General features: G+C 40.6%; 2 protein-coding genes across 4 annotated transcripts in view; both read left to right on the top strand.

Annotated features, from left to right (window-relative positions):
- The window catches only part of malt1 (MALT paracaspase 1), a 34,298-nt gene extending 23,268 nt beyond the window's left edge, over positions 1–11,030 (top strand). For both annotated transcript variants that reach the window (XM_061980387.1, XM_061980386.1), the window contains 8 exons: positions 179–382; positions 453–630; positions 695–766; positions 831–958; positions 2,551–2,691; positions 5,116–5,273; positions 5,352–5,477; positions 9,885–11,030. In XM_061980387.1, coding sequence (XP_061836371.1) covers positions 179–382; positions 453–630; positions 695–766; positions 831–958; positions 2,551–2,691; positions 5,116–5,273; positions 5,352–5,477; positions 9,885–10,283 — 1,406 coding nt within the window. In that variant the 3' untranslated portion in view covers positions 10,284–11,030. The remainder of the gene's footprint in view (positions 1–178; positions 383–452; positions 631–694; positions 767–830; positions 959–2,550; positions 2,692–5,115; positions 5,274–5,351; positions 5,478–9,884) is intronic.
- A 1,410-nt stretch (positions 11,031–12,440) lies between these two features.
- emb (embigin) lies at positions 12,441–27,049 on the top strand. Of its 2 annotated transcripts, none has more exons than XM_061980390.1 (9): positions 12,441–12,624; positions 13,146–13,223; positions 13,288–13,471; positions 16,775–16,857; positions 16,935–17,071; positions 20,415–20,576; positions 20,650–20,767; positions 26,384–26,453; positions 26,545–27,049. In XM_061980390.1, exons 1-9 carry the CDS (start codon positions 12,456–12,458, stop codon positions 26,603–26,605), a joined length of 1,062 nt encoding a protein of 353 aa, XP_061836374.1. In that variant the 5' UTR covers positions 12,441–12,455; the 3' UTR covers positions 26,606–27,049. The 2 variants fall into 2 exon arrangements, with proteins under 2 accessions (XP_061836374.1, XP_061836373.1); XM_061980389.1 differs by having other exon boundaries at positions 26,384–26,462.
- Positions 27,050–27,134: the final 85 nt, after the last annotated feature.

The following is a 27,134-nucleotide window of genomic DNA, read 5'->3' as shown; positions in this document are numbered from 1 at the left end:
ATCCATCAAACCCACAAATCAATGTCAGTGGGCGGGGCTAACAGGAATCTAGTCCAATGATTACTTGGGCTGAAGCCTGGAAATGTTTCAAAACAACTCAAACAGGTTGTAGGGCATCATGAAAGAGTTACTTTTAAGAAAGTTTCCATGACAATTTCCCCGAGTTGTCCTCTCCCAGCGACGGACAAAGTGGCCTTGCTGATTGGAAATCTGACCTACCAGAACCACCCTAAGCTCAAAGCTCCCATGGTGGACGTGTACGACCTCACCAACGTGCTGCGGCAGCTCAACTTCAAGGTGGTCTCCCTGCTGGACCTCACCGAGTCGGAGATGCGCAACGCCGTGGACGAGTTCCTGCTGCTTCTCCACAGAGGGGTCTACGGTAGGTTTCCCCCTACTCCCTCGCTGGAATGTTTTCTAGCAGGATGTGACGGAAGGCCCTGTCTTTGTAGGGCTGCTTTACTACGCAGGGCACGGATACGAAAACTACGGCAACAGTTTCATGGTGCCGGTGGACGCACCCAACCCGTACCGCTCAGCCAACTGCTTGTGTGTGCAGAGCATCCTCAAACTGATGCAGGAGAAAGAGACGGGGCTCAACGTCTTTCTGCTGGACATGTGCAGGAAGAGGTGAGTCCTTCTCTTCTAAACTGTGGCCATGTGCAGGAGTCACCTCTGAATGTTCATTGAACAGGAATATCCACGACGACCGCATTGGCAACGTCGTCCTGCAGGTCACGGCCAACATCGTCTTCGGATACGCCACGTGAGTGCCGGGCACCGCTCTGCTGTTCATTCCCCAGGCAGGTTTAGAAGTCTTGTGTTTGAAGGTGTCAAGACGCCGAGGCCTTCGAGTTGAACTCCAGCGGCCTCGCCAACGGTGTGTTCGTCAAGTTCCTGAAGAAGCGTCTGCTGGACGAGGAGAAGATCACCGTGGTGCTGGACAGAGTCGCAGAAGGTCAGAGGACTAACATCACTTCAAATGCACTCTTCTAACAATTAGATATAAAGATTAAAAACTAGAGATGTCCGATAATGGCTTTTTTGCCGATATCCGATATTCCGATATTGTCCAACTCTTAATTACCGATTCTGATATAAACCGACACCGATATATACAGTCGTGGAATTAACACATTATTATGCCTAATTTTGTTGTGATGCCCCGCTGGATGCATTAAACCAGTGGTTCTCAACCTTTTTTCAGTGATGTACCCCCTTTTTTAATTCAAGTACCCCCTAATCAGAGCAAAGCATTTTTGGTTGAAAAAAAGAGATACAGAAGTAAAATACAGCACTATGTCTTCAGTTTCTGATTTATTAAATTGTATAACAGTGCAAAATATTGCTCATTTGTAGTGGTCTTTCTTGAACTATTTGAAAAAAAAGATATAAAATAACTAAAAACTTGTTGAAAATAAACAAGTGATTCAATTATAAATAAAGATTCCTACACATATAAGTAATCATCAACTTAAAGTGCCCTCTTTGGGGATTGTAATAGAGATCCATCTGGATTCATGAACTTAATTCTAAACATTTCTTCACAAAAAAAAAAATCTTTAACATCAATATTTATGGAGCATGTCCACAAAAAAGCTGTCAACACTGAATATTGCATTGTTGCATTTCTTTTCAGTTCTTTTTGACAGACATTTTAGTGAGAAACCTGAGCTTGTGCTTCACTGAGTTTATGAACTTACATTCATATTTTGTTGAAGTATTATTCAATAAATATATTTATAAAGGATTTTTGAATTGTTGCTATTATTAGAATATTTAAAAAAAATCTCACGTACCCCTTGGCATAGCTTCAAGTACCCCCAGGGGTACCCGTACCCCGATTGGGGAACCACTGCATTAAACAATGTAACAAGGTTTTCCAAAATAAATCAACTCAAGTTATGGAAAAAAAATGCCAACATGGCACTGCCATATTTATTATTGAAGTCACAAAGTGCATTATTTTTTTTAACATGCCTCAAAACAGCAGCTTGGAATTTGGGACATGCTCTCCCTGAGAGAGCATGAGGAGGTTGAGGTGGGCGGGGTTGAGGTGGGGGTGAGGGGGGGTGTATATTGTAGCATTCTGGAAGAGTTAGTGCTGCAAGGGGTTCTGGGTATTTGTTCTGTTGTGTTTATGTTGTGTTACGGTGCGGATGTTCTCCCGAAATGTGTTTGTCATTCTTGTTTGGTGTGGGTTCACAGTGTGGCGCATATTTGTAACAGTGATAAACTTGTTTATATGGCCTGTATGGCTGTTGACCAAGTATGCCTTGCATTCACTTGTGTGTGTGAAAAGCCGTAGATATTATGTGATTGGGCCGGCACGTAAAGGCAGTGCCTTTAAGGTTTATTGGCGTTCTGTACTTCTCCCTACGTCCGTGTACCACTCCGTACAGCGGCGTTTTAAAAAGGCATACATTTTACTTTTTGAAACCGATACCGATAATTTACGATATTACATTTTAAAGCATTTATTGGCCGATAATATCGGCAGTCCGGTATTATCAGACATCTCTATTAAAAACGGTTCCCTGTGCTGTGCAGACATGGGCCAGTTCGACGCTACCAAGGGGAAGCAGGCGCTGGAGATCCGCAGCAGTCTGTCCGAGCGAAGGGCCCTGAATGACCCGGTGCAGCCCAGCGACACAGATCAAGTCCACAGTCTACAGTGGGCCAAAGCGCACGGTAACTTTGACAGAAATCAGTTTGCCAGATGGGACATGTCTGTCAGGTTCAAACACTGATGACATCTGTTAAACAGACAAAGAAGCAAAGAATTAAACAGAGCTTTATTACCTGCTGCTAATAAAGGCGACAGGTGATTAGATAACAAGGTCCACCTGGGCCATCTATTCACCTGTCGCTGTCTTTGAGGCCGGTCCTGGCACACCCCGTTACGCGGCAGGCCTGCAGGCCACGCCCCCCTCCACACATATATTTTCATCATCTTGATTATTACATTTTCTTAAATACAGAAAGTGGTTAATATTGTTTTGTTCCACTGTCAAGTGTCTTCCATAAACAAACACCCTTGATTGAAACACATGTCACTATTGTCACTGTTCTAAATCTAGATTTGAACAAGTTGTATGTAAAATATTAATGAAATGCACAGGCAGTTTTGTGATAGCATCACACATGAATATTCTGTTACAAAAGGCCCTCTCAGGGCAGCCATAACTGCCATGTGGCCATCACCGAAAATAATTTGACACTCTTGGTACTGTACAATATAGCTCAGAATGCAGTTTTACCTTTAAAGTACTGTAGGGAAAAATATTCTGGTGGCATAACCACACCACCACCTGGCTATAAAGAGGCTTGTGGGACCATGCACAATATCAGACACAAAATGCATCCCGTTTGTTTGCTAATGGGTCAAAGTATCATAACATTATGTAACATTAGGGGATTTTGGATGATAAATATATATATTTTTTCATAATATCATAAAATCCACCGACGAGCAGCAAAACAGGCTTGTAGGGATGATATAGCCTCTGTGTTTTTTCCTGACCAAACCAGTGACGTGCGGTGAGGTTGATGGCTGGTGAGGCACTGACTTCATCACAGTCAGATTTACAAACATATGAACCCTAAAGAGTATCTTATTCACCATTTGATTGGCAGCAGTTAACGGGTTATGTTTAAAAGCTCATACCAGCATTCTTCCCTGCTTGGCACTCAGCATCAAGGGTTGGAATTGGGGGTTAAATCACCAAAGATTATTCCCGGGCGCGGCGCCGCTGCTGCCCACTGCTCCCCTCACCTCCCAGGGGGTGAAGAAGAGGATGGGTCAAATGCAGAGGACAATTTTCACCACACCTAGTGTGTGTGACAATCATTGATACTTTAACTTAACTTTAACTTTACACATACAAACTGTAGCACACAAAAAAGCACATTTAATTAAAAAAAACTTACTATGGTTTTACCTTTACTTATAAGTGCGGGAACAGTGGTGTTCGTGTTGGAGGAGTTGTGAATGAATGAAATATGAAATCCGTGCTGCAGCCTGCAGGTGTACCTAATGTTGTGTCCCTGCAGTCGTTCACGGCTCCTCCGGCGCGAGCATTGTTGTTTTTGCACTTTTTGGCTTCTTGTTAAGTGACTTTTTTTTGGATTCGGTCTTGCACGTGGAGGGTTTGGGTGTGGGCTTTGGTTGGTGTGGCGCTCCCGTCGGGGGGTGCACTCTGCGCGGGGGTGCATTAACCGGCACCAGGAGGCGGGATTACTGCGAGCCTCACACAGTGCGTCTTTCGCAGCAGTTTTATGATTGCTCAGCACAAGAAATACGTTACACACATACAGTTGTTGACAAAATACACTGTACATTATATACCTCAGCTAGCTAAACTATGGAAATGTATAATATAATTCATATAGCAATACGGTCTCACTGCACAGCAGGCCAGCAGTTAGCCGAGTCCGCAATCCATGGTGAGGCACAACTGAGTGACGTGCCTCAACTGGCTGCTGATCACCGCACCGTCTCTTCTCAGTATTTGAACGGCAAATGTGAAAATTCAGCGATTTTGAATAAAAATAATCGAAAACTGGTGAAGTTAAATGGAAAATAACTTTATAGTATAATCACTGAATACATATAACAATTTAATTAATTTGTTTTCTTTTTACATTTTTTTTCTTTCTTAAGGTCCTAGTGACCGCACGTCACTGGACCTAACGTATTAATTTTTAAATAAATGTTTATTTACCTAAACGACAAACATAACAATTTTAATATTTCATACTGGTTTGGAGTGCATGACAAATGAAAAGCTGCCTTTGACCACATGGTCACTTATGTACAAATTACAAGCGCATTTGAAAATCTTCCTGAGCCTTTAATTGTTCTTTTTGTCTTCTTTAAACTCCTGACATCAAACAACTTTTTGCAACATATTCAAATGCAATGAGATGCAGCTGTATGTTGCACAACACAGTAAGACAACCAATGTTGTAAGAGCGGCACGTGTAACACGCATGACTTTCACACAAACTGCTGAGTAGCAACATTTTAAAGTGCATGCAGAGTTAGATCAAAACTGCCATCTAAATAAAAAAAACTACCTTTTGTATGATGAAATGTTCAATTCTTTACTGCAGAGCTTCCAGAGAGTATGAGTCTGGACTTTGAGTGCGGCGCTCAGATCAAGTTGGGCTTCGCGGCCGAGTTCTCCAACGTGCTCGTCATCTACACGCACATCATCAAGAAGCCCGCCGAGCTCTCCTCGTGCCAGGCTCACGTCACCGACTTCCCACAGGTCCGTCAAAACACCGGCCATATGAAAAATGGAAGGACGGATTGTGACGGCGTCTTTGTGCCTCATTACTCCCGTCAGGACCTGGATGTGGACCCCAAAGAGATGAACAGGGAGACTCCGGAGGAGACGGGTGTCTATCTTCTGTCCAGCAGCCTGCCACAGCACTGCCTCTACACCAGACTCGGCTCACTGCAGAAACTCAAGGTAAGAACGCAGTCAAAAGCTACTCAAAAATCTATGTCAGCATCATAGTAGTAATCACCAGATAATGTGCATGAATGCCCCCTCGGGGTTTTGAGAGGTGCAGGGATGACTTTACTTTCAAATGAGTTCTGCAGAAAAAGACCATTATTTTTGGAACTGCAATAATATTTTCATATTTTGGCAAAAATGAGCAGACAAATAAGAAGAAGCGCAACAGTATTTGTGATTCTCAACATTTTTAGTGGGTAGTTTTATTTTTGTTTGAATGTCAAATACATTAGTAGGATGTAGGATCTTGATATATAATATATATCAAACAAGAAAGTTTGATATACTAAATAGTATATTGTTATTTCAGGAATTACAGTTCAAAATCACAGTAAGAATGCTCCAAAACCAAAGTAAAAACATACTGTCTCATAGTACTGTCCAATATATGTATTTTTTTATTATTACATGTATTGTATATTAAATTTTTACAACACCACTGACAGTTTTAATGCTTTGTTTGATAACATTTTTAATTCGGTTTTTACTTACCGGTAAGTCAAATACTTCTACAATATAAGCTCTAATTATATATACAATATATATGTATATACGGTTTATATATATCCTGTCAGGTTCAAACACCGATGACATCTATTAGACAATAGAATAGAATAGAAAGTACTTTATTGATCCCTAGGGGAAATTCAGCACCACAGTTTGCTCACAATAGATAATAATGAATAATATAATATTAAAATATATTATATATATAATATATGAATAATATAAATATATTCTACATATATTCTACATTTAAGTGACCACACCGCTCTGACGAGGGAGTTCCACGCATCCTCTTTTATTTGGGTCTTTTCTGGTTTCATAGCATTACATTACATTACGCAGCTGCTCCTAAGGGGAGGTGGTCATAAATAGCTGTTGCACTCGGTCATAAACAGTTCAAAGAAAAGGTGCTTAGAGCAAGGTCAGGTCTGCTCCCTCTCTGCTTTGTAGATCTCGGGTCGTGACAAGGTCTTCCTGTGGCTGTCCAATAGATCAGGGAGACCGACACCTCCATGTCGCATTCCATCCCACACAGTGGAGGTTTACAAGCGGCAGGCCTTTTGCTTGATAAGGACAAAGACAGCTTTTGTCTTCTCGCAGGGCAGCCTGAACTAATGGAGAAACAAGTTGTGTGATAACTTACAAACCCTGTTTCCATATGAGTTGGGAAATTGTGTTAGATGTAAATATAAATGGAATACAATGATTTGCAAATCCTTTTCAACCCATATTCAATTGAATGCACTACAAAGACAAGATATTTGATGTTCAAACTCATAGACTTTGTTTTTTTTTCTGCAAATAATAATTAACTTAGAATTTCATGGCTGCAACACGTGCCAAAGTAGTTGGGAAAGGGCATGTTCATCACTGTGTTACATGGCCTTTCCTTTTAACAACACTCAGTAAACATTTGGGAACTGAGGAGACACATTTTTGAAGCTTCTCAGGTGGAATTCTTTCCCATTCTTGCTTGATGTACAGCGTAAGTTGTTCAACAGTCCGGGGGTCTCCGTTGTGGTATTTTAGGCTTCATAATGCGCCACACATTTTTAATGGGAGACAGTTCTGGACTACAGGCAGGGCACTCTAGTACTCGCACTCTTTTACTATGAAGCCACGTTGATGTAACACGTGGCTTGGCATTGTCTTGCTGAAATAAGCAGGGGCGTCCATGGTAACGTTGCTTGGATGGCAACATATGTTGCTCCAAAACCTGTATGTACCTTTCAACATTAATGGTGCCTTCACAGTGTGTAAGTTACCCATGCCTTGGGCACTAATACACCCCCATACCATCACAGATGCTGGCTTTTCAACTTTGCGCTTATAACAATCCGGATGGTTCTTTTCCTCTTTGGTCCGGAGGACACGACGTCCACAGTTTCCAAAAACAATTTGAAGTGTGGACTCGTCAGACCACAGAACACTTTTCCACTTTGTATCAGTCCATCTTAGATGAGCTCAGGCCCAGCGAAGTTGACGGCGTTTCTGGGTGTTGTTGATAAACGGTTTTCGCCTTGCATAGGAGAGTTTTAACTTGCACTTACAGATGTAGCGACCAACTGTAGTTACTGACAGTGGGTTTCTGAAGTGTTCCTGAGCCCATGTGGTGATATCCTTTACACACTGATGTCGCTTGTTGATGCAGTACAGCTTGAAGGATCGAAGGTCACGGGCTTAGCTGCTTATGTGCAGTGATTTCTCCAGATTCTCTGAACCCTTTGATGATATTACGGACCGTAGATGGTGAAATCCCTAAATTCCTTGCAATAGCTGGTTGAGAAAGGTTTTTCTTAAACTCTTCAACAATTTGCTCACGCATTTGTTGACAAAGTGGTGACCCTCGCCCCATCCTTGTTTGTGAATGACTGAGCATTTCATGGAATCTACTTTTATACCCAATCATGGCACCCACCTGTTCCCAATTAGCCTGTTCACCTGTGGGATGTTCCAAATAAGTGTTTGATGAGCATTCCTCAACTTTATCAGTATTTATTGCCACCTTTCCCAACTTCTTTGTCACGTGTTGCTGGCATCAAATTCTAAAGTTAATGATTATTAGCAAAAACATTTTTTTTTATCAGTTTGAACATCAAATATGTTGTCTTTGTAGCATATTCAATTGAATATGGGTTGAAAATGATTTGCAAATCATTGTATTCCGTTTATATTTACATCTAACACAATTTCCCAACTCATATGGAAACGGGGTTTGTATATACAATTATTCTGACATATCCCTTTTTTTTTTCTTGAAGTTGACTTCAAAGTAAAAGGTTGTAGAGCATAACGTCATTGTAGTGAAATGTTGTCTTTTCTCCTCATTGAAAAAATACATTTTGGTAAATTGTGCATGATATGGAAAAACTGAGAAAAATAGGGTGATCTCTGTTTTTCATCAGAAAGTAAGAAGTAAGAAATTACAATTGCAGTGTGGGATTGTGTGCCTTAATTAAAACTAAAAGTTGTTAAAGGGGAACATTATCACAATTTCAGAATGGTTAAAACCATTAAAAATAAGTTCCCAGTGGCTTATTATATTTTTCGAAGTTTTTTTCAAAATTTTACCCATCACACAATATCCCTAAAAAGAAGCTTCAAAGTGCCTGATTTCAACCGTCGTTATATACACCCGTCCATTTTCCTGTGACGTCACATAGTGAAGCCAACACAAACAAACATGGCGGAAAGAACAGCAAGCTATAGCGACATTAGCTCGGATTCAGACTCGGATTTCAGCGGCTTAAGCGATTCAACAGATTACGCATGTATTGAAACGGATGGTTGTAGTGTGGAGGCAGGTAGCGAAAACGAAATTGAAGAAGAAACTGAAGCTATTGAGCAATATCGGTTTGAACCGTATGCAAGCGAAACCGACGAAAACGACACGACAGCCAGCGACACGGGAGAAAGCGAGGACGAATTCGGCGATCGCATTCTAACCAACGATTGGTATGTGTTTGTTTGGCATTAAAGGAAACTAACAACTATGAACTAGGTTTACAGCATATGAAATACATTTGGCAACAACATGCACTTTGAGAGTGCAGACAGCCCAATTTTCATCAATTAATATATTCTGTAGACATACCCTCATCCGTGCTCTTTTCCTGAAAGCTGATCTGTCCAGTTTTGGAGTTGATGTCAGCAGGCCAGGGAAGCTTGGGTCGATTTTCTTCTTGATCATCTTCGGTGGCATAAGGGACGGTGTGAGCCAAGACATCCAGGGGGTTTAGCTCGCTCGTCTGCGGGAACAAACTGCCGCCATTGCTTGCCGTGCTACCGAGGTCCTTTGTCCCTGAATTGCTCACACACTCCGGCAGATTCAATGGGGGTCTGGCGGCAGATTTCTTTGACTTTATCGTTGGAAATGCATCTGCTTTGAGTGTCGCAGGATATCCACACATTCTTGCCATCTCTGTCGTAGCATAGCTTTTGTCGGGAAAGTGTGCGGAACAAACGTCCAATTTCTTGCCACTTTCGCATCTTTGGGCCACTGGTGCAACTTGAATCCGTCCCTGTTCGTGTTGTTACACCCTCCGACAACACACCGACGAGGCATGATGTCTCCAAGGTACGGAAAACAGTCGAAAAAAACGGAAAATAACAGAGCTGATTTGACTTGGTGTTTGAGAAAATGGCGGATTGCTTCCCGATGTCACGTTGTGACGTCATCGCTCCGAGAACGAATATTAGAAAGGCGTTTAATTCGCCAAAATTCACCCATGTAGAGTTCGGAAATCGGTTAAAAAATATATGATCTTTTTTCTGCAACATCAAGGTATATATTGACGCTTACATAGGTCTGGTGATAATGTTCCCCTTTAATTTCTTTCAACTCTCCACTAGGAGGAGCTGGAGTTCACCGTGTACCTCAGGGGCACCTCGCCCGCCATGGACGACGACGATGTCGTCTGCTGGACAAAAAAAGTCAACATCGGCAAGCCTCTGATCGCCCGCTTGGACCTGCATGAAGCCACGCGGCAAAATAGCTGCCTGCACACGTGCCTGATGCCCCACAGCCCCGGTCAGAGCCCCGCCACCGTGCACCGTACGCACCCTGCAGGCCTGCTGTCTCCCCAGTGTCACCACCTCCACGTGCCCGCCGTCGGTGGTGTGGAGCACGGCCACGGCAACACGGGCCGCAGCGAGGTGGCACGCAGCACGAGCATGCCCATCGAGGCCAGCGACGACATGGACGAGCTGCAGACGGCGTTCATCAACAGCTTGCAGCTCCAGCAGTCGTGAGACGTGGCAAACATCATCTGGAAGGTGACTTTTAATACACTGAAATTCTTACAGTTAGGATTCACTAAGAATTGTTCTCACTAGGAAAATGTTTCTTCCAAAATTCCAGTTCTAATTAACATCTCCCCTCTATATATGGATATGAGGCTCTAGTCGAAATTCTTGGTAAAACATAAAATGTGTAAAAAAAAAAGGCAATACAAAATTGCGGTCAAGCTACAAAAAAGATTAGTGTGGTATTATTGCTGCAGGATGTAAAAAAAAAAAAAAAAGTAATTACAATTAAAAAAATAATAATATTAGCTAGTTCCACACAATTTACATAATTTTCATAAATATATATATTTTTTTTTAAATGTGTAGAATGGCCATTTTAATTTTGGGTACGTGTTTAAATACACGTGTTATAATGTACAATAGAGTCAGTAGTGGACACAGAGACAGCAAATGTTATGTGCTGAAGAGTCCTATTTACTGAAATGTGAATCATTAACAAAAAAAAAAATCTAATTAGAAAAGCAAAAAACATTCTGCTTAACTGTGTAGTTCCATGAAGCACAAAAATAGCACATCAACGCTGAATAATTAATGTCTGAGGCTTGCAGGCCACACGCTCAGGGTCGCCAGTAGATGGGTATGGGTACCTGGGAATCGGTAACGGTAGCAATTTTTGGTACTTTTGTGTGTGTTAATTAATGTAAATTGTTTTTGATAATAAAATCTCATTTTTTATTGCAACATTTCAAAGTGACCTGATTATTATAACTGCTGTTCAATTGTTTAATCTTGTTTCAATATCACATTTCTGAGTCCCATTTGCAGGTATGACACAAAGTTGCAATTCCAAGATGGCAATGGTGTTTAGTTTATGGCGTGTGGATCAGTTTAGTATTTGCTGTCTGTTGCACCCTAAAAAGTGTTAATACTTTAAATATTATATTAATATACCGTATTTTTCGGACTATAAGTCGCAGTTTTTTTCATAGTTTGGCCGGGCTCCAGTGCGACTTATATATGTTTTTTTCCATTTTTACTATGCATTTTTGGCAGGTGCGACTTATACTCCGGTGCGACTTATACTCCGAAAAATATGGTACTTATAACGTGCTTCTCAGTTGTAGATTTCATTAACAAATTTGAAGGTGTTGAAATTACCATGCAACATCAAAAATGCTAATCAGTCGCATGTCAATAGCAAAGCTAATGTATATTAGCATCAAGCTAGCGTTTTTTTTGGAAATGTGAAGCCTTACTTTACTTACGTTAGAGCGTAAGTCAATGTCTGTGTTGGCATTGAAAATTGCAACATTTGCTAAAGGTAATTCGTATGCTCTCAGTGCTGCTGGAGTGATCGCTAAGTGCCAAAGTGCAAAGAGCAGACAACCGGGCGTACCGTAAAATGGCTATGTTTAATTTTATGCGAATCAGGTGCGATCAGTGCCAAAAATTCGGGACCCTTACCAAGTCACGCTGTAGGGGTCCCTGTTTTGCATGAAGAAGTGCATGTAAAATGTCAATTGTCAGGTTCAAACACTGATGACATCTATTAAACAGACAAGAAGCAAGGAATTAAACAGAGACAGAATTCAATTTGGCTCATTGAGGAGAAACGTCTGGGCTGTACTCTTTTCACAGTCTTCCACCACGCTCTGACGAAAGATTGTACGCCTCCTTTTTTATTTGAACTTTCCCTGATTACATGGCAACAGCTGTTTCTAAAGGAAGGGGGTCGTAAACAGCCGTCGCCTTTGGTTACAAAACAGTTCAAAGAAAAGGTGCCTGGAGGGGGGTCAGGTCCTGCTTCCTCTCCGCTTTGTAGATCTCGGGTTAAGACAAAATCTTCCTGTGGATTACATTAAACCAAAGAAACCGACACCTTCATGTCGCTTCCCATCCTACACAGTGGAGTTTTACAAGCCTTTTTAATTGGTAAGATCAAAGACAGCTTTTGTCTGCTCATCAGGAACTCATGGAAACACAAAGTTTTGTGATAACTTAGATACAGTTATTCTGACGTCAATTATCAGTAACGAATGACCGGGTGCTTCACTTTAATTCTTACCACGAAGTTCAAAATTTTCAAAATAAAATTCTGCACAGGGCCTTAGATAAGTTAAGCCCTGTGCATGTTTACATCACTGCATCTTCACCACTCCTGGTGAGGGTGGAGGGATGATGATGCAGCAGCGTGTGAAGAGGGTGGGGGCTGCACAGGAGGGAGAAAGCTACTTCCCTCTTGCAGGAGGACACCGTCTCATCTTCATCATCGTCATCATGCCGGACTCCTGGATGCATCTCTGCTCTCTTGTGCTCCTGCTCTCCTGCACACACATCAACGCAAGTAAATGTTTTTTGTTGTTGTTTGTTTGAATGGAATGTGTGTAGTTATCCTAATAGAAAAAGACAAAATGTATCTTTTTTTTTTTCACTGTATATTTTATAGACATTTTAGATTAATTATATATCATATGCAGTATTTCCTCAAAGTGACTTTAGTAATTACAGTTCTTACTTTTACTAAAATGTAATTATTTTTTAGCCTCGTCGGACGCCGTAGTCGGATAGGTTTCCGGAAATTGCTAAGTAAGCTAATGGCGGCGAACAAACTCGGCGACGCAAACAAATATGACATGGTAAACAAATATGACATGGTAACATATAAAACGGGCATGTGTTTATAAAGTACCACTAAAAGTAGGTTTAAATGAGCTACGTGAACGTAAATACTAATTGAAGACGGGCAGCTTCGTAAACGCACTGTCGCGGTGCATTGTGGGCAATGTAGTGTTATACGTTAAATGAGTCATCATATTTTGCTTCCCAAGGTCAAAAGCCCGCGCTAAAATGTTTTCTTTTAACCAGAGACAGTTGGCCAAACCTCGTCTCCGGCGGAACCTGTCGGCCAGCTCCCCGCGGACGTGCGCAGCGTCGTCCTCAAAGGTAAAAACCTGAGCCGTTCTGTACAATTTGGAGACATTTTGTGATGAATGTGTGGGCAACTTAGGTCGAAGTTACACCGATCACGTGGAGGTGTCGAGCCCAATTAACCTGACGCTCCAGTGCACCTGGACCGGGAGTGGCAGCAAAGTGGACAACGTAACGGGATACTGGAGCAAAGATGGAGAAGATATCGACAACAGTCACACCACATTGCGGCCTGAGAACCAACAGTTTAATCTTCAAAGAATGTAAGTTTTTGATTTAATTTGTGGTCAATACAGGAAGAATGGTAAATGGGTTATACTTGTATAGCGCTTTTCTACCTTCAAGGTACTCAAAGCGCTTTGACACTATTTCCACATTCACCCATTCACACACACATATTCACACACTGATGGCGGGAGCTGCCATGCAAGGCCCTAACCACGAATCATCAGGAGCAAGGGCAGAGGTGGGTAGAGTAGCCAGAAATTGTACTCAAGTAAGAGTACTGTTACTTTAGAGATTTATTACTCAAGTAAAAGTAAGGAGTAGTCACCCAAATATTTACTTGAGTAAAAGTAAAAAGTATGTTGTGAAAAAACTACTCAAGTACTGAGTAACTGATGAGTAACATACACACACATATCATATATATATATATATATATATATATATATATATATATATATATATATATATATATACACACACATTTATATATATATATATATGTATATATATATATATACAGTATATAATTTATATTTATTTATTTTGCCGTTTTTGTTTACATGTTAAAGGTGTTTTAATGAATATACATGCATGTTTAACACATATAGATTCCTTTCTTTCATGAAGACAATAATATAAGTTGGTGTATTACCTGATTCTGATGACTTGCATTGATTGTAATCAGACAGTAGTGCTGATAGCATCCACGTTTTCAAATGGAGGAGACAAAAGTTCCTCCTTTCTGTCTAATACCACATGAAAGTGGTTGATTTTTGGCATCTTATTTGTCCAGCTTCGGTGGCAGAGGGGTTAGTGCATCTGCCTCACAATACGAAGGTTCTGAGTAGTCTTGGGTTCAATCCCGGGCTTGGGATCTTTCTGTGTGGAGTTTGCATGTTCTCCCCGTGACTGCGTGGGTTCCCTCCGGGTACTCCGGCTTCCTCCCACCTCCAAAGACATGCACCTGGGGATAGGTTGATTGGCAACACTAAATTGGCCCTAGTGTGTGGATGTGAGTGTGAATGTTGTCTGTCTATCTGTGTTGGCCCTGCGATGAGGTGGCGTCTTGTCCAGGGTGTACCCCGCCTTCCGCCCGATTGTAGCTGAGATAGGCTCCAGCGCCCCCCGCGACCCCAAAAGGGAATAAGCGGTAGAAAATGGATGGATGGATGGATATTTGTCCAGCTTCCATATTCGTTTTTATACACTTTACAAGAAATACATTGGCGGCAAACTCCGTAGCTTGCTAGCTTGTTTGCGCTGGCTTTCGGAGACTCTTGTTTTGAAAGCGCAGGCGCGATGGAGCGGCACTTTTATTGTGAAGACAGGAACTGTGCAGTCAGTCTTTAGGCTTTTGACGGGATGTACGGTTGAAATAAAAGGGTCTTTTTTCCTTCACACTTTTGATTGATTGATTGAAACTTTTATTAGTAGATTGCACAGTACAGTATATATTCCGTACAATTGACCACTAAATGGTAACACCCCAATAAGTTTTTCAACTTGTTTGTCAGGTCATGTGACCGCCTGGCTCTGTTTGATTGGTCCAACGTCACCAGTGACTGCATCTGATTGGTGGAACGGAGTGAACGTCACCAGTGACTGTATTTGTTGAAACGCAGGCACTATGAAGGTCTGTCTGACAGACCAAAACAAACAAAGCGTGCATTAACAGATCGATAAAAATTAGTAGCGAGTAGCGAGCTGAATGTAGATAAATGTAGCGGAGTAAAAGTAGCGTTTCTTCTCTATAAATATACTCAAGTAAAAGTAAAAGTATGTTGCAATAAAACTACTCTTAGAAGTACAATTTATTCCAAAAGTTACTCAAGTAGATGTAACGGAGTAAATGTAGCGCGTTACTACCCACCTCTGAGCAAGGGCGAAGTGTCTTGCTCAAGGACACAACGGACATGGCGAGGTTGGTAGAAGGTGGGGGTTGAACCAGGAACCCTCAGGTTGCTGGCACGGCCACTCTCCCAACCGTGCCACGCCGTTGGGAGAGTTAAAAATAAATACTAACGTATTTTTCGGACTATAAGTGGCAGTTTTTTTCATAGTTTGGCCGGGCGTGCGACTTATACTCAGGAGCGACTTATGTGTGAAATTATTAGCACATTACCGTAAAATATCAAATAATATTATTTAGCTCATTCACGTAAGAGACTAGAGCAGTGGTTCTTAACCTTGTTGGAGGTACCGAACCCCACCGGTTTCATATGCGCATTCACCGAACCCTTCTTTAGTGAAATAAAATAAAATTAAAATTCAAGACAAAGTTATGTTTTTGGTAACACTTTAGTATGGGGAACATATTCCAAGTAAAAAAGACTTAATTTAGACTTATTTGGACACTAGAGGAACATATTCTAAGTAATAAAGACTTAATTTAGAGTTATTTGGTTAGGGTTAGGGTCAGGGTTAGAGGGTTAGGGTTATAATAAGGCCATGCCGAATAAGGTATTAAAGGCCTACTGAAATGAATTTTTTTTATTTAAATGGGGATAGCAGATCCATTCTATGTGTCATACTTGATCATTTCGCGATATTGCCATATATTTGCATTATATTTTGTCAGGTTCAAACACTGATGACATCCACTAAACAAGACAAGAAGCAAGGAATCAAACAGGGACAGAATTAAATTTGGCTCAGTGAGGAGAAACGCGTACATCTGTACCCTTGTACAGTGTCACTACGCTCTGACGAAAATTGTACGCCTCCTCTTTTATTTGGACTTTCCCTGATTACATGGCAACAGCTGTTTCTAAGGGAGGGGGGGTCGTAAACAGCCATCGCCTTTGATTAAAACAGTTCAAAGTAAAGGTTGTAAAACAGTTCAAAGAAAAGGTCGCCTGGAGGGGAGTCTGGTCCTGCTTCCTCTCCGCTTTGTAGTTCTCGGGTCAAGACAAAATCTTTCTGTGGATTACAATACATCAAAGAAACAGAACACCTTCATGTTGCTTCCTATCCTACACAGTGGAGTTTTACAAGCCTTCCTCTTGGTAAGATCAAAGACAGCTTTTGTCCTCTCGCCGGGAACTCATGGCAACACAAAGTTTTGTGATAACTTCGATACAATTATTCTGACATATTTGTGCAAAGTATCGGTTTTGCATCAGTATCGCCGATACCAGCCTGAATTTTAATTGGTATTGGATCGTGAAGAAATACAGTGGTATGGTATCACACAACACTAGCAACAAGTCTTAACAGGTTGTATGAAGCACCACAGCTGTTGTGAGGCATTCTGGGTAATGTAGTGTTGTCTTATAGGATAATACCAAAATTGCTGTTTTTGGGGAACTAATAATAATATTTGTTGTTTATTTGCCAAGGTTCACTATTAAAGATGAAGAAAGCCTGGGAAAATACTCCTGCATGTTTGGGAATGAGGCGAAGATCGATTTTGTTTTGGCAGGTACAATACTTGCAATACATACTGTACCTCTTTGTGGTTGCTGTTGCTACCGAGCTAATGCTAATGTTCTCTTGCAGTGCCGCAGATCAGCGACGTGCGCGACAAACCCATCATTAGCTACGTGGGCGATTCTGTGGTGATGGTGTGCAAGATGGACGACGCCAAGCCGAGTCCTAAAACCTGGTTGTGGTTCAAAGTCAACCACACGGAAAAGGTAGGTGGAGATCCGTGTGTAATCAGTGCTCTGACAAGAGAGCACCTTTTATCATTTAAAGTATGTCTATCAAATGCAGTGCTTTTCAAATAATGGTGTGGCAGTAACGTATGTCTTGTCACATGCAGGTAATAAACATTCACTTCATTCTGTCCCCTAGAAAATGTAACTGTGCACAAGTTCCTTTAAAGCAGTGCTTCATAAGGAGTGTCGGGGAAGGGAGGTGTAAGAGGCAATAGCGTAATAGCAGCTTTAGTATTAGTAAAGAACTATATTGACTCAGAGAAATAAGAAAATAAACATTCAGGGACCTGAAAAAAACTCCCTGGGCAGAAGTGAGAGAAAATGATTGAGAAGGCCTGCTATGATGCAACATTGCAATAACATGAGGAGCAAATATACAGAAAATTATTCAATTCATCTTTCTCTGACATCAACATTTTTGACACGTTCGCATGACATCATAATAAATGCTGATGTCATCGTTTCATAGGTTGTATAGTAAAATATCTTTATTAAATGACAAAATACACTAATATTGGCTTATTTTGTCCAAAGACTCTAATCTTTATCAGAAGGAACACACAACAGGTTCCTTCAGATTGGCTCCGACCTGGAGACAGTAGGCCTTTAAAGTCACTAATCAGAAAGGAGAGGAGTTGTAAAAAAAAAAAAAGAGGTCATGCTAGCGTAAAAAAAAGAGGTTGCGCTAGCGTAAAAAAAAGAGGCCGTGTCAGTGTAAAAAAAGAGGTTGCCGTGCCAGTGTAAAAAAAAAAAAAGGTTGCGCTAGCGTTAAAAAGAGGCCGTGCCAGTGTAAAAAAAATAGAGGTTGCACTAGCGTAAGAAAGAGGTTGCGCTAGCGTAAAAAAAAGAGGTTGAGCTAGTGTAAAAAAAAGAGGCAGTGCCAGCGTAAAAAAATGAGGTCGCGCTAGTGTAAAAAAAAGAGGTCGCGCTAGTGTAAAAAGAAGAGGTTGCGCCAGCGTAAAAAAAAAAGAGGCAGTGCGAGTGTAGAAAAAAAAGAGGTTGCGCCAGCGTGAAAAAAGTGTTGCGCCAGTGTAAAAAGAGGTTGCAAACAGTGAGAAAAAAGGGGTTGCGCCAGTGTAAAAAGAGGTTGCGCCAGCGTCAAAAAAAGGGTTGCAAACAGTGAGAAAAAAGGGGTTGCGCCAGTGTAAAAAGGGGTTGCGCCAGTGTAAAAAGAGGTTGCGCCAGCATCAAAAAAAGGGTTGCAAACAGTGAGAAAAAAGGGTTGTGCCAGTGTAAAAAGAGGTTGCGTCAGCTTGAAAAAAAAAGGTTGCGCCAGCGTGAAAAAAGGGGTTGTGCCAGCGTAAAATAGGGGTGGCGCCAGTTTGAAAAAAGAGGTTGCGTCAGCTTGAAAAAAAGGGGTTGCGCCAGCGTAAAAAAGGGGTTGCGCCAGCGTAAAAAAGGGGTTGCGCCAGCGTAAAAAAGGGGTTGCGCCAGCGTAAAAAAGGGGTTGCGTCAGCTTGAAAAAAAGGGGTTGCGCCAGCGTAAAAAAGGGGTTGCGCCAGCGTAAAAAAGGGGTTGCGCCAGCGTAAAAAAGGGGTTGCGCAAGCGTAAAAAAGGGGTTGCGCAAGCTTGAAAAAAGGGGTTGCGCCAGCTTGAAAAAAGGGGTTGCGCCAGCTTGAAAAAAGGGGTTGCGCCAGCGTAAAAAAGGGGTTGCGCCAGTGTAAAAAAGGGGTTGCGCCAGCGTAAAAAATGGGTTGCGCCAGCGTAAAAAATGGGTTGCGCCAGCGTAAAAAAGGGGTTGCGTCAGCTTGAAAAAAAGGGGTTGCGCCAGCGTAAAAAAGGGGTTGCGCCAGCGTAAAAAAGGGGTTGCGCCAGCGTAAAAAAGGGGTTGCGCAAGCGTAAAAAAGGGGTTGCGCAAGCTTGAAAAAAGGGGTTGCGCCAGCTCGAAAAAAGGGGTTGCGCCAGCTTGAAAAAAGGGGTTGCGCCAGCTTGAAGAAAGGGGTTGCGCCAGCGTAAAAAAGGGGTTGCGCCAGCGTAAAAAAGGGGTTGCGCCAGCGTAAAAAATGGGTTGCGCCAGCGTAAAAAAGGGGTTGCGCCAGTGTAAAAAGAGGTTGCGCCAGCGTCACAAAAAGGGGTTGCATCAGCGTAAAAAAGAGGTTGCACCAGCGTAAAAAGGGGTTGCACCAGCGTAAAAAAGAGGTTGCACCAGCGTGAAAAAAGGGGTTGCGCCAGCTTGAAAAAAGGGGTTGCGCCAGCTTGAAAAAAGGGGTTGCGCCAGCGTAAAAAAGGGGTTGCGCCAGCGTAAAAAAGGGGTTGCGCCAGTGTAAAAAAGGGGTTGCGCCAGCGTAAAAAAGGGGTTGCGCCAGCGTAAAAAATGGGTTGCGCCAGCGTAAAAAAGGGGTTGTGCCAGTGTAAAAAGAGGTTGCGCCAGCGTCACAAAAAGGGGTTGCATCAGCGTAAAAAAGAGGTTGCACCAGCGTAAAAAGGGGTTGCACCAGCGTAAAAAAGAGGTTGCACCAGCGTGAAAAAAGGGGTTGCGCCAGCTTGAAAAAAGGGGTTGCGCCAGCGTAAAAAAGGGGTTGCGCCAGCGTAAAAAAGGGGTTGCGCCAGTGTAAAAAGAGGTTGCGCCAGTGTAAAAAGAGGTTGCACCAGTGTAAAAAAGGGGTTGCACCAGCGTAAAAAAGAGGTTGCACCAGCGTAAAAAAGAGGTTGCACCAGCGTAAAAAAGAGGTTGCACCAGCGTAAAAAGGGGTTGCACCAGCGTAAAAAAGAGGTTGCACCAGCGTGAAAAAAGGGGTTGCGCCAGTGTAAAAAGAGGTTGCGTCAGCTTGAAAAAAAGAGGTTGCGCCAGCGTAAAAAAGAGGTTGCGCCAGCGTAAAAAAGGGGTTGCACCAGCGTAAAAAAAGAGGTTGCACCAGCGTAAAAAAGGGGTTGCACCAGCGTAAAAAAGGGGTTGCGCCAGCTTGAAAAAAGGGGTTGCAAACAGTGAAAAAAAGAGGTTGCGCCAGCGTAAAAAAGGGGTTGCGCCAGCTTGAAAAAAGGGGTTGCAAACAGTGAAAAAAAGAGGTTGCGCCAGCGTCACAAAAAGAGGTTGCGGCAGCGTCAAAAAAAAGTTTGCTCTAGTGTAAAAAAAGAGGTTGTGCTAGTGCATAAAGAGTCAGTGCTGTGTTGGACCATGTATTTAACAGCTACTCCTAAGTGGCAAAAGGGAGGAAGGTTGCGTGCGTAGAGGAGGACACGTCACCTGTGCAAGCAGAACCTGCATGCAAGCACAAAGACGTTACACGGGCGTAAAATATGTTGTTTTGCTGCCATTTTTACATAATTTTCATTGGGCAGGAGCAAGTATTTAATTGAACTACATTTTGCCTCCTTTTAGGAGGAGATTGACGCCACAGCGGAGCCCCAGAGGTACGAAATCAAAATGGACGGCAAGGTGACCAAACTCCTGGTGCACAATCTGACCCACCTGGACTCCGGGTTGTTTCACTGCGGCGCCGTCTACGCCATCAGCACCGCCATGAGCCATGTGGAGCTAAAGGTCGGCTGCACCCCCCACACACAATAAGGTAAACGTGTGTCACATGACAAACTAATGATGTGGTCCTTCAAAGGTGATCACCATTTACGAGCCGCTGAAGCCGTTTGTTGCCATCGTGGTGGAGGTGCTCGTCTTGGTGGCCGTCATTCTGATGTTTGAGAGGAGTCTGGCCAAGAAGCGCAAGGCAGCAGGTTGTTGGTCACACCGCCATCATCATAACCTTTTATGAAGATTGATGCTCCAATGTTAGCAAGCTGCATGATCAGAGAAGACACTGCAACTCCCAGGGGTTTCTTACTCCACCTGCAATTCCCAGAGGGCAGCCAAAAGGCTTAGTTTAAAATGTACCTCTCAACGACCGACAATTAGCCTCCTTTTTTCTGTAAATGCAGCCATGGGATGGGCTGTAATTGACTAGAGAGAAGCTTGTAAAACGTAATCCTTTTTCTTGAGATGTTCCTCCAGTGAATAGTTGTGGAATAATGACAACTTCTTTCACACAAAATTACAAACTTTTTTTGTAAAGAAAACAACCTTTTTTTTTTTTTCACAATACTTTAATAATGTAAAATGGCCCACATTTTCTTTTCAAATTCAAACTTGTCTCAAAATGTTCCTACAGTGCTTAATTGTTGCACAATGACAGTTTTTTTCCTCAAAAAAAACTTTTTTTTATATTTGAATTTCAATCTTGTAAAATTACATAGATACATTTTTTTTCAGAATATTCCCAATAGTTCTTGATTGAAAACTTTTTCTCACAATATTGCAACTTTTTTCTAAAAAATTATTTACTTTTTTCAGAATATATTTGACTTTTATCATGTAAAATGGCATACTTTTTCTTAATTTTTTTTTTTTAAAATACGATTATTTTCTTAAAATATTTCTAAACAATTCTTGTAAAATAAATATTTTCTTTTCAAATTCAAACGTGTCTCAAAATGTTCCTACAGTGCTTAATTGTTGCACAATGACAGTTTTTTTCCTCAAAAAATTTTTTTTTTTTAATATTTGAATTTCAATCTTGTAAAATTACATAAATAAATATTTTTTCAGAATATTCCCAAAAGTTCTTGATTGAAAACTTTTTCTCACAATGTTGCAACTTTTTTCTAAAAAATAATTTACTTTTTTCAGAATATATTTGACTTTTATCATGGAAAATGGCATACTTTTTCTTAAAATTATTTTTAAAAATACTATTTTTTTTCTTAAAATATTTCTAAACAATTCTTGTAAAATAAATATTTTTTTCACAAAATTGCGGTTTTCTAAAAATAAAATACTTTTTTTTTTTTTACAATATATTTTTACTTTAATCCTGTAAAATTGCATAATTTGTGTAAAATTAACTTTTTTCTCAAAATATTTTGACAAAATTCTTGTACAATGACCACTTTTTTCTCATACCATTACTGTTTAAAAAAAAAAACTTTTATCATAATATATTTGAGTTTAATTATGTAAAATTACATACTTTTGTCTTGTAAAATAAAATAAAACATTGTCAGAATATTAAAAAAAATTATTGTAGGAATTTTTTTTCTCACAATATTGCAACTTTTTTTCTAAAAATAATTTACTTTTTTCAGAATATTTTAGACTTTTATCGTGTAAAATGGCATACTTTTTCTTAAAAAAAAAAAATTTTCTTAAAATATTTCTAATCAATTCTTGTAAAATAACTTGTTTCTCTCACAATATTGTGGTTTTTAAACTTTTTTTAATTTATTTTTTATACAATATATTTTACTTTAATCCTGTAAAATTGCATAATCTTTTTGTGTAAAATGTTAACTTTTTTCTCAAAATATTCTGACATAATTCTTGTACAAAGGCAACTTTTTTCTCGCAATATTACTGTTTTCTTAAGAAATACTTTTTTCATAATATATTTGACTTTAATTATGTAAAATTACATAATTTTGTCTCGTCAAATAAAAAAATGTAAATGTCAGAATATTCTTGAAAAATCTTGTATGAAAACTTTCTCACATTGTTGCAACTTTTCTTTCTAAAAATAATTTTCTTTTTTCAGAATATATTTTACTTTTATCATATAAAATGGAATACTTTTTCTTAAAATATTTTTTTTTTAATTGTTTTTTTCTTAAAATATTTCTAAACAATTCTTGTAAAATATCTTTTTTTCTCACAATATGTTGGTTTTCTAAAAATAGAATATTTTCTTTTTTAAAATAAATTTTACTTTAATTCTGTAAAATTGCATAATTTTTTTTGGGTAAAATTGTAACTTTTTTCTCAAAATAGTCTGACATAATTCTTGTACTCAATGACAACTTTTTTTTTCTTTAAAAAATTAAAATTCATAATAGATTTGACTTTAATTTTTTAAAATGACATACTTTTGTCTTGTAAAATAAAATGAAAAATTGTGAGAATATTCCTAAAAATTATTGTATGGAAATTTTTTTCTCAAAATCTTGCAGCTTTAAAAAATAAAAAATAAAGTGTCTTCCTTAGAGACACCAGAACAAACTGTGCTAAAGTGACAAATGAAGCAGAGGCAGAGTTGAGAATAATAATCTCACTTACAGAACAACAGTGTTTCCCCCAGAAAATTTGTTAGTTAAGGTGGTGTCTCTCCAGGGGGAAGTGGGTAGGTGGGTGTAAGGAACAGTGTAACTCGGCCTGTCGCCATCACGTCTCCATCTCATCGCTGCCACCACAGCCTGGGGAGCAATAGACTACAGACTGCGGTGAAGTAGGCCGGCTTCATCGCGTGAAGAAGCCTACAATTTTTGGTGGTGTTTTCCACTCCATATTCTGAATGCCGATATACTATATATATCTCGATATTTTTTCCGTAAAGTAAAAACAATACACAAAACAGTCCTAGTTACCTGAGATACTAAGTATGTCATTATTATGACTTAGTAAGTCAATATTTTGACTTAGTAATTTAATAGTCAAAAATATGACAAAATAATGACTTACTAAGTAAAAATAATGACTTAAAAAGTCAAATTAATGACCTACTGTAAGTAAGCGTTTGCAATAAGCGTTTGAAAAAAAGAGTTAAAAGTGGGGCTACATGCTGACATGTGCTCAACTCATCATGCTTAATTCATTACAGCATTTGGGAAGCCTGTAGTTGATTTTTATTATGTAAATGTTACATTTTTATCAACATGTGATAGCAGGGATCCTGCCATTCAAAACTATGCTGCTACATTACTAATGATTAATGTAACTATAGCTGAAAAAATAGTACAATAGCAATAGGAGAGACTATTCATCCCTGAACACCATGGAGTTCATGTAGGCTTAATGATGCAGTTACATTATTATATCAACTATCAGAGACAGAAACTCTTCATTTAACATAATGTCCTTTTTTGCTGCTTCAACACAGAAAAAGGTCAAGTGAAATAGCTTACCGGGTAGTTGTTAACTGTAGGTCAATAATGCTTGTCTTTCTCTCAGACAGACACACGCACGTACGCACACACACACCGCACAGTGAGCTAACGTTATGCTAAAAGCTAATTAGCCTTCACCTCAAGGACTGCGAGCGAGCTGAGCTGCCGCTTATGTTGCTAGAACGTCAACGGGCTCATAGTGATGTTACTAGTAGTTGACTGGGAGGTGTTTATTATCATTTGGGGAGAGTCCGCTGCATTATGCTCACCTGCTAAACACCTTTCTGATCACCCCACCGTCTCTCCTCTCTGCCTGCCTGAACACTGACTCCGTGAGCTCTGAATACGCACTGCTGATTGGCTGTTACCGCTCTGCGTGTAACCAATCAGATGGTTGTGTGGGTGGATCAATGCTGGGTGCTGCAGAGACGTACTGACAGAGGCAGAGGCAGAACTAAGCGGAGCAGCTTGTTAAAGGGGAACATTATCACCAGACCTATGTAAGCGTCAATATATACCTTGATGTTGCAGAAAAAAGACCATATATTTTTTTAACCGATTTCCGAACTCTTAATGGGTGAATTTTGGCGAATTAAACGCCTTTCTATTATTCGCTCTCGGAGCTATGACGTCACAACCTGACGTCACCCGCCATTTTCTCACTTTCGTGGGTGTGTTGTCGGAGGGTGTAACAACACGAACAGGGACGGATTCAAGTTGCACCAGTGGCCCAAAGATGCGAAAGTGGCAACAAATTGGACGAAATGTGTTCAAAATACGAGGTTGTGGGGAAAGCCGACGAAATGGTCAGTCGTTTGTTCCGCACACTTTACCGACAAAAGCTATGCTACGACAGAGATGGCAAGAATGTGTGGATATCCTGCGACACTCAAAGTAGATGCTGACATAAACTCCAAAACTGGACAGATCAGCTTTCAGGAAAAGAGAGCGGATGAGGGTATGTCTACAGAATACATTAATTGATGAAAACTTTATTCATTACTCGCGGTTTACGTAAATTATTATACATAAACTGTGTTTACCAATAATTTAGCTTAAAAACATTAATTTTTTTCAATCATTCGAGTACATTCGGGTAGTCTTGTGTAATGCAGTATTTTGTGTCTATTTAGGTATGGTTAACCTGAGTGCTGAAATCGTGGAAAAATATATGTTCTTAGCGCGCCTGAAATGGGCTGTCTGCACTCTCAAAGTGCATGTCTGCACTCTCAAAGTGCATGCTGTAAACCTAGTTCATAGTTGTTAGTTTCCTTTAATGCCAAACAAACACATACCAATCGTTGGTTAGAAGGCGATCGCCGAATTCGTCCTCGCTTTCTCCCGTGTCGCTGGCTGTCGTGTCGTTTTCGTCGGTTTTGCTTGCATACGGTTCAAACCGATATGGCTCAATAGCTTCAGTTTCTTCTTCAATTTCGTTTTCGCTACCTGCCTCCACACTACAACCATCCGTTTCAATACATGCGTAATCTGTTGAATCGCTGAAATCCGAGTCTGAATCCGAGCTAATGTCGCTATACCTTGCTGTTCAATCCGCCATGTTTGTTTGTGTTGGCATCACTATGTGACGTCACAGGAAAATGGACGGGTGTATATAACGATGGTTAAAATCAGGCACTTTGTAGCTTTTTTTAGGGATATTGCGTGATGGGTAACATTTTGAAAAAAACTTTGAAAAATAAAATAAGCCACTGGGAACTGATTTTTAATGGTTTTAACCCTTCTGAAATTGTGATAATGTTCCCCTTTAACGTCCTCCCAGCGCGGTAACAACACACAACAACAGCAGTCACGTTTTCGTCTACCGTAAAGCAGTTTGTCTGCCGTATACAGCGATGTTGTGACACTCTTAAACAGGACAATACTGCCATCTACTGTACATGCATATGTGACAATAACATCTAGGGCTTTTAGAGAGTGCAGTGCACAACTGCGCGCACAACAAGGAGACGAAGCAGAATGCGTCATCAGAGAGGGTGTTCAGCATGGTTAGAAAAATAGTGACAGAGAATAGAACAAGGATGGACAATTCAACCCTTAACTCAACAATGAGTAGATGAGTGTTATGTGTGTGTATATTTTGAAAAAAACTTTGAAAAATAAAATAAGCCATTGGGAACTGATTTTTAATGGTTTTAACCCTTCTGAAATTGTGATAATGTTCCCCTTTAAGACTTTAGGCGGTGGCTCTTTGTTGTTAAGGCGGCCGCCTTAACAACAAAGCGCTGCGGGACACCCTGAACAATGGGGACAAACTGGGCGGTTAATCGAGCCTTTTGGCTGTCTTTTGGGAGTGGGTGGAAAAGCCTGGAAATGAAATTCCCTTTAATCATAAAAAGCCATAAATGAGTTTAAAGAAGAGCAGACATGCTGCAGTAGTAAAACAGTCTGTGTGTGTCTCAGCCTCAGGGAACCATGTAGGAGACACCGAGCACGCTACCAACGCGCCCGCTGCCACCACCACCACCACCACCACCACCACGTGAGTATCCATCATTTATTGCGTGGACGCCGAGTGTGCGCACGTTGACTTTGTGTCTTGTTTCTGTGACGTGTGGATTTAGGCCGCAGGCAGAAGCCAACGGACTGGAGGAGACCACCTCCACCAGGCAACGCAAAATGTGAAGTCTCAGACACGGTATCGAACAAAACACTCAGCAATAGTTGATGTTCATCCAAACATTTTGCATCTTACATTAGAAATGAACGGCGAGAAGCAATAATCTCTTTAATATTCATCCAGAAGGAATCTCGCCTCTTTCCACTTCCTGTTCAGGTGCTAAAATGTGAGCCTGAATACGTAAATCCTTGATTTTTAGATATCAAAGTTTGGAGACACTTTCTCAGCAGGTGCAAAATTGTCCACAAACTTTTGACTGGTACAACAGTATTATATAAATATGTTATTAACCCCACCTTAATGAGCAAATAATAGAATATTCATGCAATATTAGCTGTTTTTGTATTGGAGTGTGCCAACATAATCATGCTTGTATGACTTTAATCATGTCACATGAAGTATATCTACATGTCACCTGGCTGCTTAAAATAAAAGTCAACGGTTGTCCATCCATCCATCTTCTTTCGCTTATCCAAAGTCGAGTCGCGGCGGCTGCAGCCTAAGCAAAAAAGCCCAGACTTCCCTCTCCCGAGC

Source organism: Nerophis lumbriciformis, linkage group LG20 (genome assembly GCF_033978685.3).
Source record: "Nerophis lumbriciformis linkage group LG20, RoL_Nlum_v2.1, whole genome shotgun sequence".
Classification (NCBI taxonomy): Eukaryota; Metazoa; Chordata; class Actinopteri; order Syngnathiformes; family Syngnathidae; genus Nerophis; species Nerophis lumbriciformis.
This window is presented reverse-complemented; position numbering and strand designations above follow the sequence as displayed.